This window comes from Lampris incognitus, chromosome 8 (genome assembly GCF_029633865.1).
Source record: "Lampris incognitus isolate fLamInc1 chromosome 8, fLamInc1.hap2, whole genome shotgun sequence".
Classification (NCBI taxonomy): Eukaryota; Metazoa; Chordata; class Actinopteri; order Lampriformes; family Lampridae; genus Lampris; species Lampris incognitus.
Window position 1 is genome coordinate 60,885,955 of NC_079218.1, and position 13,433 is coordinate 60,899,387.

The 13,433-nt window shown below is 45.3% G+C and overlaps 1 protein-coding gene across 7 annotated transcripts in view; it reads right to left on the reverse strand.

The window, feature by feature from the left end:
• The window catches only part of LOC130116659 (platelet-derived growth factor receptor beta-like), a 143,236-nt gene that overhangs the window by 61,130 nt on the left and 68,673 nt on the right, over positions 1–13,433 (reverse strand). For all 7 annotated transcript variants that reach the window (XM_056284639.1, XM_056284638.1, XM_056284641.1 and 4 more), the window contains 3 exons: positions 8,056–8,164; positions 3,799–3,893; positions 3,402–3,534 (listed from right to left, as the gene is read on the reverse strand). In XM_056284639.1, coding sequence (XP_056140614.1) covers positions 3,402–3,534; positions 3,799–3,893; positions 8,056–8,164 — 337 coding nt within the window. The remainder of the gene's footprint in view (positions 1–3,401; positions 3,535–3,798; positions 3,894–8,055; positions 8,165–13,433) is intronic.

Sequence of the window (13,433 nt, forward strand, 5' to 3'; positions counted from 1 at the left end):
GTACATTTATTCCACGTATAGCTTAAATAGATATCTATACCTCTGTAACAAATCAACACATTTAAATAGATATCTAGTATATATATATATATATATTTATATATATATATATATATATATATATATATATATATATATATATATATATATATATATATATATATATAAATAAAACACTGGTTTCCAATAAAACAAAAGAAGACCATTTCCTCCTGGAACAAATTAAAAACCCACACTGGTACAGCACCGTTGATGAATGAAAGTGAAACACATAAAAGGAAAGACTTCCACCCTGTTCTGTCCATTCAGTTCTCCCTGTTCAGAATATAAATGCATATCTAAATAACCTACAAGGACCACATGCACATGGACCATCCGGACCTTATATAACCAAAGTGAGAGCTGTGTCTGCATTCTTGGCACAAAGTCAAACATGTTTTCGGTCGGTGTCGGACTCCGCCAAGGTTGTCCCTTGTCTCCGATCCTGTTTGTGATATTCATGGACAGGATCTCAAGGTGCAGCCAAGGTGAGGAGTGTGTCTGTTTTGGGAACCTCAGGATTGCATCTCTGCTCTTCGCAGATGGTGTAGTTTTGTTGGCTTCATCAGATCGTGACCTCCAGTGCACACTGGAGCGGTTTGCAGCTGAGTGTGAAATGGCTGGGATGAGAGTCAGCACCTCCAAGTCTGAGGCCATGGTTCTCTACCAGAAAAGGGTGGATTGCTCCCTCCGGGTTGGGCATGAGTTGCTGCCCCAAGTGAAGGAGTTCAAGTATCTCGGGTCTTGTTCACGAGTGAGGGTAGGATGGAGCGGGAGATTGACAGGTGGATTGGTGCAGCATCAGCAGTAATGTGGACGTTATACCAGACCATTGTGGTGAAGAGGGAGCTGAGCCGGAAGGCAAAGCTCTCAATTTACCAGTCAATCTTCCTTTCAACTCTCACCTATGGTCACGAGCTTTGGGTAGTGACCGAAAGGGTGAGATCATGGATATAAGCGGTTGAAATGAGTTTCCTCCGTAGGGTGTCTGGGCTCAGCCTTAGAGATAGGAGGAGGAGCTTGGACATCCTGAGGGAGCTCGGAGTAGAGCTGCTGCTCCTTCGCATTGAAAGGAGCCAGTTGAGATGGTTCGGACATCTGGTTAGGATGCCTCCTGGGGACCTTCCTTTGGAGGTTTACCAATCACAGCCAACCTGGAGGAGACCCCGGGGTAGACCCAGAACTTGCCGGAGGGACTACATGTCCAATCTGGCCTGGGAACACCTTGGATCCCCCAGGAAGAGCTGGAGGGCATTGCTGGGGAGAGGGACGCCTGGAGTGGCCTACTTAGCTTGCTGCCACCACGACCCGACCCCGGAGAAGCGGCTGATGATAAGATGAGATGAGATGAGATTTCCTTCTCCCACTCTGACGTGTGTCTTTCCTTGTCTCTTCTCTCATTTATGTGAATGGTATGACGTGAGTTTCCCCTGTGTGCATGTGTAGTCTGTCCTCCTGTCAGGGGTACATGGTGATGGTGGTTATGTGGCTCAGGTCTCAGGCTGGTGCAGTGGTGTCTGGACACTGCTTGGCATCCTCCTCATCATATTCTTCATATATTTTATATTTCCATTATAACTATGTTATCCTCTTCCAGTGTTGTAGTGTGTAAATTGTGTAAACACAACATCATTACACATTGTGCATCTTGGGAGAGAAATGCTCCTCTGCTGTTCTCCCTGAGTTTTCTTCCTGTCTTTACTCCCTGTTACTACTACTACTACTACTACTACTACTACTACTACTACTACTACTACTACTTTCGGCTGCTCCCATTAGGGGGCGTCACAGCGAATCATCAGTTTCCATTTCTTCCTGTCTTCTGCATCTTCCTCTGTCACACCAGCCACCTGCATGTCCTCCCTCACCACATCCATAAACCTCCTCTTTGGCCTTCCTCTTCTCCTCTTCCCTGGCAGCTCCATATTCAGCATCCTTCTCCCAATATACTCAGCATCTCTCCTCCACACATGTCCACACCATCTCAATCTTGTCTCTCTTGCTTTGTTTCCAAACCGTCCAACCTGAGCTGTCCCTCTAATATACTCGTTCCTAATCCTGTCCTTCTTCATCACTCCCAATGAAAATCTTATCATCTTCATCTCTGCCACCTCCAGCTCTGCTTCCTGTCTTTTCGTCAGTGCCACTGTCTCCAAACCAAACAACATAGCTGGTCTCACTACCATCTTGTAAACCTTCCCTTTAACTCTTGCTGGTACCCTTCTGTCACACATCACTCCTGACACTCTTCTCCACCCACTCCACCCTGGCCTGCACTCTCTTCTCCACTCCCTGTTACTTTGGACAGTTGACCCCAAGTATTTAAACTCATACACCTTCGTCACCTCCACTCCTTGCATCCTGACCATTCCACTGTCCTCCCTCTCATTCATGCATAGGTATTCCGTCTTGCTCCTACTGACTTTCATTCCTCTTCTCTCCAGTGCATACCTCCACCTCTCCAGGCTCTCCTCCACCTGCACCCTACTCTCACTACACATCACAATGTCATCCGCGAACATCATCGTCCATGGAGACTCCTGCTTGATCTCGTCCGTCAACCTGTCCATCACCATTGCAAACAAGAAAGGTCTCAGAGCCGATCCTTGATGTAATCCCACCTCCACCTTGAACCCATCTGTCATTCCAACCGCACACCTCACCACTGTCACACTGCCCTCATACATATCCTGCACCACTCCTACATACTTCTCTGCAACTCCTGACTTCCTCATACAATACCACACCTCCTCTCTCGGCACCCTGTCGTATGCTTTCTCTAAATCCACAAAGACACAATGCGACTCTTTCTGGCCCTTTAACTCCCTGTTAAAGGCTTTCTTTGTTTTAGGGAGTTGTTCCTTATTCAATGTGAGGGTCTAAGGACAGGATGTTGTGTTGCTGTAAAGCCCCCCCGAGGCAAATTTGTTATTTGTGATGTTGGTCTATACAAACAAAATTGACTTGACTACAGCTACACCCTTTTATATCCTTTATACATGGACACCGCCATCATCCTCCTCTGCACCTACACCCCTTTAAAACCTTTTCTTACATATCAGGAGACGCAGACTGACTGGAAAAAAATGTAATTACTATTTATGGAAAACATTAGGGTGGGGTAATGGATAGATGAGGGTGGGGTTATGGATAGATGAGGGTGGGGTTATGGTTAGATGAGGGTGGGATTATGGATCGATGAGGGTGGGGTTATGGATAGATGAGGGTGGGATTATGGATCGATGAGGGTGGGGTTATGGATAGATGAGGGTGGGGTTATGGATAGATGAGGGTGGGGTTATGCATAGATGAGGGTGGGGTTATATGGGTTGGTACGGGCGAGGTTTGGAACAGGGCCTTACCTAATACCACATTGTCTCGCTGGACCTCCCAGGCTGAGTTGTAGGGCAGTTGGGTGGGGTCTACGTAGGTGTACTGCTGTCCATCAGGACTTACTGACTCAATCACCTTCCAGCGAAACTCATAACGAGGCTTCTGCATCACAACCACACACAAAGCACACAGGCAGAAACACGGAACAATTTAACAGAACCTTTTAAAACGTGTCCACTATTTGCAGATGAGCAGCAATGATTACCATCAATACTACCACTAATACTTTTTCTACCACCAACACTACTACTACTACTAGTACTACTACTACTACTAATAACGATAATGACCATAATAATAATAATAATAATAATGATTATGATGATAATAATAACAACAATAATAACAATAATAGTAATAGCTGACCTTCCTACAAATGAGGATGAGGATGATGAGGAAGATGACAGCAAGGACAATAAGAACAAGGACTGCAGCCAACACGGCGACCTGAGAGAACAGAGCTGGGGACAGAGACACATACATACTTTTAACTACACAAAACTTCACATCATTATACAGTGCTACTACGCATGACACACACACACACACGTATATATAAATATAACCACATATAACTGCACAATACATTATTTTACATGACTACTAGAGGTGCATGATTCAGGAACTCTCACGATTTGATTCCGATTCTTGGGGTCATGGTTCGATTCAAAACCGATTTGCAAAAAAAAGTTCCTGAGTTTCTGACACATGAAGGACAAGAAAAAAAATCAATGATAAGTTCCTGAGTTTCTGACACATGAAGGTCAAGAAAAAAAATCAATAATAAGTTCCTGAGTTTCTGACACATGAAGGTCAAGAAAAAAAAATCAATGATAAGTTCCTGAGTTTCTGACACATGAAGGTCAAGGAAGTTATCATCGCACCAGTCAACAAAGGCAGGTAGGGCAGTCACTCGTTCTAAAGCTCTACAGCCACTTCTCAGTATCTGCTTCCAGAAGACAGGAACTGTCTGCATTTTTTGCCTTTGTTGACACTGAGTGGCGTGGAATTCTGCATCGTGTTCACACGCGATGGCTGTCTCTTCATCCAGCTGCTGACCGTCTCCTGCAGAGCTGGCCAGCTCTCAGCTCATACTTCAGGTCCCTTGGGGAGACCTGTCCTGTGGCACTGAAGAGGATTTTTGAGGACGAAGAAAAAACTGGAGCTGCTGAGATTTACCTGTGCGTTTTCCACAGTGTGGGGTGTGTTTTTGACGTTAGAAAGCTGGAGGAAAAACGCTCTGCATCACAGATGTTTACGAGGAGGTGGGAAAATTCAAAGTGAAGATGCTTCAGCGGAAACAAGACAGCTTTTCTGATACCAGATCAAGCAGCTGATGGACAAACACGTGTCAGCACAAAGACCAGAGCAGCAAAAGGACTTTCTGAAGTCCTATGAATCTGTCATTACATAGACTGACAAGTGGATTGATTTCTCATCAGAAAATGTAAGGATGGAACTGAAACCAATCGGCCTACACGAGGAGCTCTCCTTCACTGACCCGGAGCAGGTGGTGTGGCTGCCCTCGAAATGACAGAGACAGTCAGTATGGACCAACTCTATGAAGAGCTTTGTGCTCGCAGGGAGGAAGTGCAAAAAGCCCGACAGGAGACCACAAAATCTACCAATGAGAAGTGGGTGGCAGTTTTCCAAAACATAGGGAAGCCCAACTTTATCAACACGTTCAGCACTGTCTCGTTTGTCCTCAGTGTGCCAGGCTCAAGTGCCTTTGTAGAGAGGATTTTCTCTCTGATGACCATTAACTGGTCAGACTCAAGAAACAGATGCAGCACAGAGCTGATCCAAAATGAACTTCAAATATCTGCGAACTGTGACTTGTCATCGAAGGACTTTTCTCTGGCTGCACATAAAGGACGAAAGGCTGCTTGAACCGGTCAAGAGCAGCAAAAAATACCCACGGAAAAAAGTGGACTTGGTGAGCAGAGGCATGCCCCTCCTTCCCTCTTTTGCATTTAAATGTTGTTGTTTGTTTTGTTTTTTGTGAGGCTCCAAGTTGTGATTTCCAACTTATATCTAGTTTTAGTGAACAAGAATATGAAGCATTCATTCCCCACCACTGTTTGTGTACACAGAGGGTGCACCTTCACCTTCTGTGAGTCTCTGCTGTTTAATTCCTCTGCAAAACTACAGCATACAGAAGCTATTGTTAATTCTAGTTTGTCACCTGTAGGATTAACAAGAAGGGGATAACGTTTTCTAACCTACTCACAAGTGTTTTGACTTAGACTAATAGTAAAGGTAATGGTTCAAATAAAGGACTATGTTAAAGGTACCTGCTGTAAATGAACAAAGTGTTATGAAACCTACCGCATGTTGCCAGGGCATGAGAGTTGTGTACTGATCTTTAATTTGACTGTAAGAGATTAGCCGCCATTATGACAAATGGCTTAAAACAACACACTGTATATTCACACAACCTCATACCCACTCCGCCGTGGCGCGCCACCTTTTGTCCCTTATTTGGTAGTGAAAAAGTTGGCAACCCTTGTGAAACCTCTGAATGCAGAGGCTGTAGACGTCTTCCCCCAGTGCATGCCCCCAACAAGACAAGGAGCAAACTCCTTATCCAGCGACAGTGTGTACAGAAGATGCTGACGCCAGTGTTTGAGTGAATTCACGGTCTCTGTTCTCGTGGGCACCACTGCTTCGGTGCTCTGTGCACGTCAGCCATGTTAGCGGTAGCTTCCCGTTCCTGCTTGGCAGTAGAGATCATCTACAGTGTGACTCACAAGAGTATGCATGTGCTGGACTCCCGCCCTGATGATCTTCTAAATCAAGAGCGTAAGTTCGTTAAACGCTGCCACCACGCCAGTATAAGGCGAGGACACTCGCAAAGCCACAGACACGACTCGGTAGGTGCATACACTACCGTTCAAAAGTTTGGGATCACATTGAAATGTCCATATTTTTGAAGGAAAAGCACTGTACTTTTCAATGAAGATAACTTTAAACTAGTCTTAACTTTAAAGAAATACACTCTATACATTGCTAATGTGGTGAATGACTATTCTAGCTGCAAATGTCTGGTTTTTGGTGCAATATCTACATAGGTGTATAGAGGCCCATTTCAAGCAACTATCACTCCAGTGTTCTAATGGTACAATGTGTTTGCTCATTGGCTCAGAAGGCTAATTGATGATTAGAAAACCCTTGTCCAATCATGTTCACACATCTTAAAACAGTTTAGGTCGTTACAGAAGCTACAAAACTGACCTTCCTTTGAGCAGATTGAGTTTCTGGAGCATCACATTTGTGGGGTCAATTAAACGCTCAAAATGGCCAGAAAAAGAGAACTTTCATCTGAAACTCGACAGTCTATTCTTGTTCTTAGAAATGAAGGCTATTCCATGCGAGAAATTGCTAAGAAATTGAAGATTTCCTACACCGGTGTGTACTACTCCCTTCAGAGGACAGCACAAACAGGCTCTAACCAGAGTAGAAAAAGAAGTGGGAGGCCGCGTTGCACAACTGAGCAAGAAGATAAGTACATTAGAGTCTCTAGTTTGAGAAACAGACGCCTCACAGGTCCCCAACTGGCATCTTCTGTCAACTGTCAACATCTACAGTGAAGAGGCGGCTGCGGGATTCTGGGCTTCAGGGCAGAGTGGCAAAGAAAAAGCCATATCTGAGACTGACCAATAAAAGAAAAAGATTAAGATGGGCAAAAGAACACAGACATTGGACAGAGGAAGACTGGAAAAAAGTGTTGTGGACGGATGAATCCAAGTTTGAGGTGTTTGGATCACAAAGAAGAACGTTTGTGAGACGCAGAACAAATGAAAAGATGCTGGAAGAATGCCTGACGCCATCTGTTAAGCATGGTGGAGGTAATGTGATGGTCTGGGGTTGCTTTGGTGCTGGTAAGGTGGGAGATTTGTACAGGGTAAAAGGGATTCTGAATAAGGAAGGCTATCACTCCATTTTGCAACGCCATGCCATACCCAGTGGACAGCGCTTGATTGGAGCCAATTTCATCCTACAACAGGACAATGACCCTAAACACACCTCCAAATTGTGCAAGAACTATTTAGAGCAGAAGCAGGCAGCTGGTATTCTATCGGTAATGGAGTGGCCAGCGCAGTCACCAGATCTGAACCCCATTGAGCTGTTGTGGGAGCAGCTTGACCGTATGGTACGCAAGAAGTGCCCATCCAACCAATCCAACTTGTGGGAGCTGCTTCTGGAAGCGTGGGGTGCAATTTCTCCAGATTACCTCAACAAATTAACAGCTAGAATGCCAAAGGTCTGCAATGCTGTAATTGCTGCAAATGGAGGATTCTTTGACGAAAGCAAAGTTTGATGTAAAAAAAATCTTATTTCAAATACAAATCATTATTTCTAACCTTGTCAATGTCTTGACTCTATTTTCTATTCATTTCACAACATATGGTGGTGAATAAGTGTGACTTTTCATGGAAAACACAAAATTGTTTGGGTGATCCCAAACTTTTGAACGGTAGTGTAGATGATTTACTGAATGACATCAAGGTAACTGAGAGACGTACACAACCGAGTAACCTGGAAGTACACAATACATGACTGGCACTGACACATTACTGGTAACTTTCTAAACCCATACTAGTTGAACATGGGTGGACTTACAGTTGGAGACCAGCCGTATGTCCCAGGCCCGCCATCCTCTGGGGTTTCGTGTCTCGCAACGGATGGTGGAGATCGAACCAAGACTCTGCAGGGTCAGCAGGCTGTGGACCTGGAAATGTTCCCGCAGTTTAAACCCGGTCTTTACCTTTTAATTCTGTTCAACTTCATCTCAGTTCATTTGATATTGACATTGATTTTATTTGGAACATGTTAAAATAACAAAATAAAATATGTAGGCAGGAATAAAAGAACAAATGGAAATAACAGTGAACATATTTTGCAAACTCTCTGTAACAACACAAGTAATAACTAGTCCATGTTGGAAAAGGGTGTAGGATGAAGTAAAGAACTCTTCTGGTCCTACTGCTTTCTTATACTTTATCAATAAATCAAACCAAACCAAAACTTCCAAGACAAAACAAAAGTGAACAAAAGAAAAGAAAGACCAATGCACAGAAACCAAAGTAAACAAAACAGCACAAGTCCGACAAGCCACCTCACACGTCGTGTATCATGTCATGTTATTCCATCCACCTCTGTTCATCCATCCTACATCTATTCAACATGTTATTTTTTTAAATTTATTTCTGATTTCTCCCAATTTAGTGGCCAATCGATCCCTATTTTAGTTCAAACACCCACCCTCGTACTGCATGCGTTCGCCAACTGCATCTCTCCGGCCGGCAGTCTGGAAGGAGACGCCTCGCCACTTCCGTGACAAGGCGACTCCAGGCCGAACCACTGCTTTTCCCCACACACACAGAGACGCATTCATGTGACGAACACAAGCCCACCCCCCAACCCCCCGAAAACAGCATTGCCAATCACTGCTGCTTCATCAAATCCGGCCATAGTCGGATCTGGCGAGACAGGGGCGCGAACCCCAGTCCCCAGTGGGCAACTGCATAGACACAAAGCCGATGCTTAGACCGTTACACCGCCACGGACAATATGTTATTTTTAAACTTACTTATTGATGTACACATCTTCATTTCTTTTCTACACCTGCTCCATAGATGAACTCTTTTGATGGATACACAATGAAGTTTTGCATTTGTCCTCACTAGTTGTTTTTTGAGTATAGTGCATATTCCTCTGATATCGTGTCCACTTTCCCTCATCTGCAACAACTTCTGGATGCTGTTTGGTAACAGTGATCATAACATTCAAACTTGGTCACTTTATCTTTCTTGTAAAAGATCTGTTGACAAGTCTTTATGCATGCTGAGTAATCCAGATATGAAAATCACAGAAAGTTGTATCAGTTCATCTGGACACAACGTTTACTGCCAGCAGCCATACCTACATGTACCCTGTCTCTGCCAAATGACGGAAGCTAAGAAGGTGTGGGCTTGGCTAGTACTTGGATGGGAGCTCTCCCGGGAAAAACGGAGTTGCTGATGAAAGTGGTGTTGATGGGCCAGTCGGGGGCGGTTTTCCCTCTGGTCCTATTAAAAACAACAACTATCAAATCCCAATGCCCCAGTGCAGTGACGGGGACACTGTGCTGTAGGAGATTCCATCCTTCAGATGAGATGTTAAACCGAGGTCCTGACTCACTGTGGTCATTAAAGATCTCATGGCACTTCTCACAAAGAGTAGGGGTTCCCCGGTGTCCTGGCAACATTCCCCACCTGGCTCCCTCCATCTGGCCACCTCATCACCCCCCATGTAACTGGCTCAATGGTTCCTCCCTCTCCACCTCAAGCTGATGTGTGGTGAGCATTCTGGTGCAAAATGGCTGCCGTGCATCATCCAGGTGGTGCTACACATTGGTGGTGGTTGAGATGAGTTACTCCCTTCAATGTGAAGCGCTTTGGGTGTCTAGAAAAGCGCTATATAAATGTAATTATTATTATTATTATTATTTCTTTCAAGTTTCCTGTTTTACATCCTGTAGAGCCGGGTCCAAACTATGGACCTGAGGCACTATAGGGCAGATGTCACTTGATTGACAGTACTCGTCATAATATGTGGGCTGTTCCGAGGAGGGCGATCTTCTGGACTGCACTGATGTTGATGTTGCCTGGGATACGGTTGGTGAACTTTTCCATTCCCTTCTTCATGAGTCCTAGAGCTCCGATGACCACTGGTGTTGTCTCAGTCTTCATTCTCCACATCCTGTTGATTTCAGTCTCCGGGTCTTTGTACTTGGTCAGCTTCTCTGTGACTTTCACTGAGGTGTTTGTTTCGGGTGGTGTTGCCATGTCGATGAGCATGCACCTCTTTTCCTTCCTCTCCTTGATAACGATGTCGGGCTTGTTGGCTTTTATCTCTCTGTCAGTGTGGATGGGCGTGTCCCAGATGATGGTGACATCATTGTTTTCAGTGACCGTTTTTGGCTGATGTTCGTACCGCTTCTCAGTGGTCTTGACCTTGAAACTCCTGCAGATCTTCCAGTGCAGGTATGCTGCTGCCTTGTTGTGCCTGTACATGTACTCGGTCTTTGCCAGTTCCAGGCAGCCTGAGACAATATGGTCGATGGTTTCTGCGTACCTTCCACAGATTCTGCATTTTGGGTCTGTTCCATCTTTGATGATGTGATGGTGATAGGATCTGGTTGACAGGCTCAGGTCTTGTGCAGCGATTATCAGGCCCTCCGTCTCTGCTTTCAGCCCGGTGCTCCTCAGCTGTCCTGGGTAAGACGCTAAACTGCAACCGCAGGCTGTAGAGGGGTAGCACCTTACCTCAGCAAGGGTCTTTTGACTAAGGACGACGTCCCTACTGATAGATCTGGTCCTCCTGCATTCCTGTATGGTACTTCCCATGGTGCCCAGTCCAGCCAACACACTGGGATAGGAGACGGGAACTCTGATTTCAAATCCACCTGCTGCCTTGCGGGTTGGTCCCTCTTTAGGCAAAGGCTAGGAGAAGGAAACACTCTGACAACAAAACCACCTGCTGCCTTGTAGGTTGATGCCTGTTTAGGCAAAGGCTAGGAGAAGGTAACTCTGAATTCAAATCCCCGGGCACAGTCTACCCAGCTGTCAGTACCCAGAAAGAGTAAACCAAGAGTAAACCATTCCCTGGGTTCTGCATGGTGGCTGCCCACTGCTCCTAGCTACACAACTAGGATGGGTTAAACACAGAGTGAATTTCATTGTACGTATATACAAATGACAAATAAAGTGTATTCTGTATTCTATTCACTGGTGTGCCTTTTGTTGGTCCACATCTGCATCTTTCATTCTTTTTGGGTACTTCCCGTGCATTGCTTTGTCCTCCCAGGTTTTTTGCAGTTGCTGCTGGCCATGGCGTTTTGCCTTCTGCTTCACTCGTTTGGTATAGATGGTAGTTGCCTCATTTTCTGTTGGTGGGGTTTCTGGGACATCAAGCTCTTTCTTGAATTGTGCAGCTTCTTTATTGATGGACTACATCTTATGTTTTACTATTCGGAGGAATGGGTCATCTGTTTTTGTCAGGTATGCTTCCAGCCCAATAGTGGTAGTCTTGAAGGTAGTCTTATTATTATTATTATTATTATTATTATTGACAGAAACGTTTTATCACTCATCTAAGTGACCTCTTCAGTCTCAACTGACTGCAGGTATCCCCACCCTTATAAACAATACAGTGACTGCAGGTGTCCCCACCCTTATAAACAATACAGTGACTGCAGGTGTCCCCACCCTTATAAACAATACAGTGACTGCAGGTGTCCCCACCCTTATAAACAATACAGTGGCTGCAGGTGTCCCCAACCTTATAAACAATACAGTGACTGCAGGTACCCCCACCCTTATAAACAATACAGTGACTGCAGGTGTCCCCACCCTTATAAACAATACAGTGACTGCAGGTGTCCCCACCCATATAAACAATACAGTGACTGCAAGTGTCCCCAACCTTATAACCAATACAGTGACTGCAGGTGTCCCCACCCTTATAAACAATACAGTGACTGCAGGTGTCCCCACCCTTATAAGCAATACAGTGACTGCAGGTACCCCCATCCTTATAAACAATACAGTGACTACAGGTACCCCCACCCTTATAAACAATACACTGACTGCAGGTGTCCAAAATCCTTATAAACAATACAGTGACTGCAGGTGTCCCCACCCTTATAACCAATACATTACAAACCAACAGTGGCATAACGACCGAAACCAATGATCGGTTTCATATGCAAATATGGGCGTTACCATTAACTAGCGTTACAATGGCCATGTGTACTATTCACAGAGGATTTGGAGAATAGATGCAGTCGGCATTTAAAATGTTATATACTGCCGAATAAACTTACGGAACCGGCAAGGAGAACAAAGTGGCTGCAGGCTATGAGGCGGCAGGCTATGTCATGACCTGTATGGATCCTACATCTCGACATGTGCATGTGTGTGGTTCATAACAGGTCACGTTGCTTTACCCAAGTATTCTGTTACTTCAGAAGTGGCATGAATGTTGGGTTAGTTTTGTTGTGGGTGTTGTGTTGCGGGGCAGGACCCCGCCCCCTCTTTCCGCTGGTGTTGGATGAGGAGGCAGCAAACCTGTGTTTAATTTCCTCAGTGAGGGAAGGGGTATATTGGGGCTTTCTTTGTTGACCGCGAGAGAGAGGGACAGAGAGAATGGCTGCTGACCTCTGAACCCAGGGCTTTACTCGCATCATGTGTTACAACAACTAAAAGCACTGTTAGCCTCGCAGTTCTTTCCAGTTAAAAACGTACTGCGTTGGCCGTCTTGCTGCAGGCTTAAAGAATGAAGACGAGGCTCACCCGGACTACGTACCATCGTTGTTCCCCTGCACCGAAACCCAGGTCCGATGAGGCTTTTCAGTAACCCTCCAGGGTGGCTTCACATCGCAGCGAAATGAATAAATAAATGTCGCACCCTGACCTTTTGTGACGTAATACCGCCCCCACAAACCCACTGGTAAAGAGTGTGAGCCTCCAGGGACCTGCTGTAGTTCTGCAGGTGGCAGTGCGAGTAGATCCCTGTGTGATAGAGCACATGGCCAAAACACAGGCCAACAGCACTGAGGAACGTCGCTGCTACAGTCCAAGCTGTGCATGGAATTCACTCGTTTCGTCTTAACATGCTAAGACATGCTAGTCTTTTATAGCGTAGCGTTAATGAACGTAGGACACCAATATACAAACCGTAGCATGACCGTAGGATACTGATATTACAGTCAGTTTGCGTAATCATATCTAAGGTTATAGCGAAGTGTCTCCTACCTGGAGACTCAACCAGATAACAAAACCTGTCAGGAAACGACACCTCTGGCCGTTCAGTTGGGTCGTTTGTCCAGTCATGTGTACTGTATGGACAATCCCACCCAATACCACTCAGGTTTTCTATATGTCGTGCTCTGTTGAGCGGCAGCAGTGACTCTACATAAGCCATGATGGGTTTAAATACCGCGCTTTTCCAGTCAG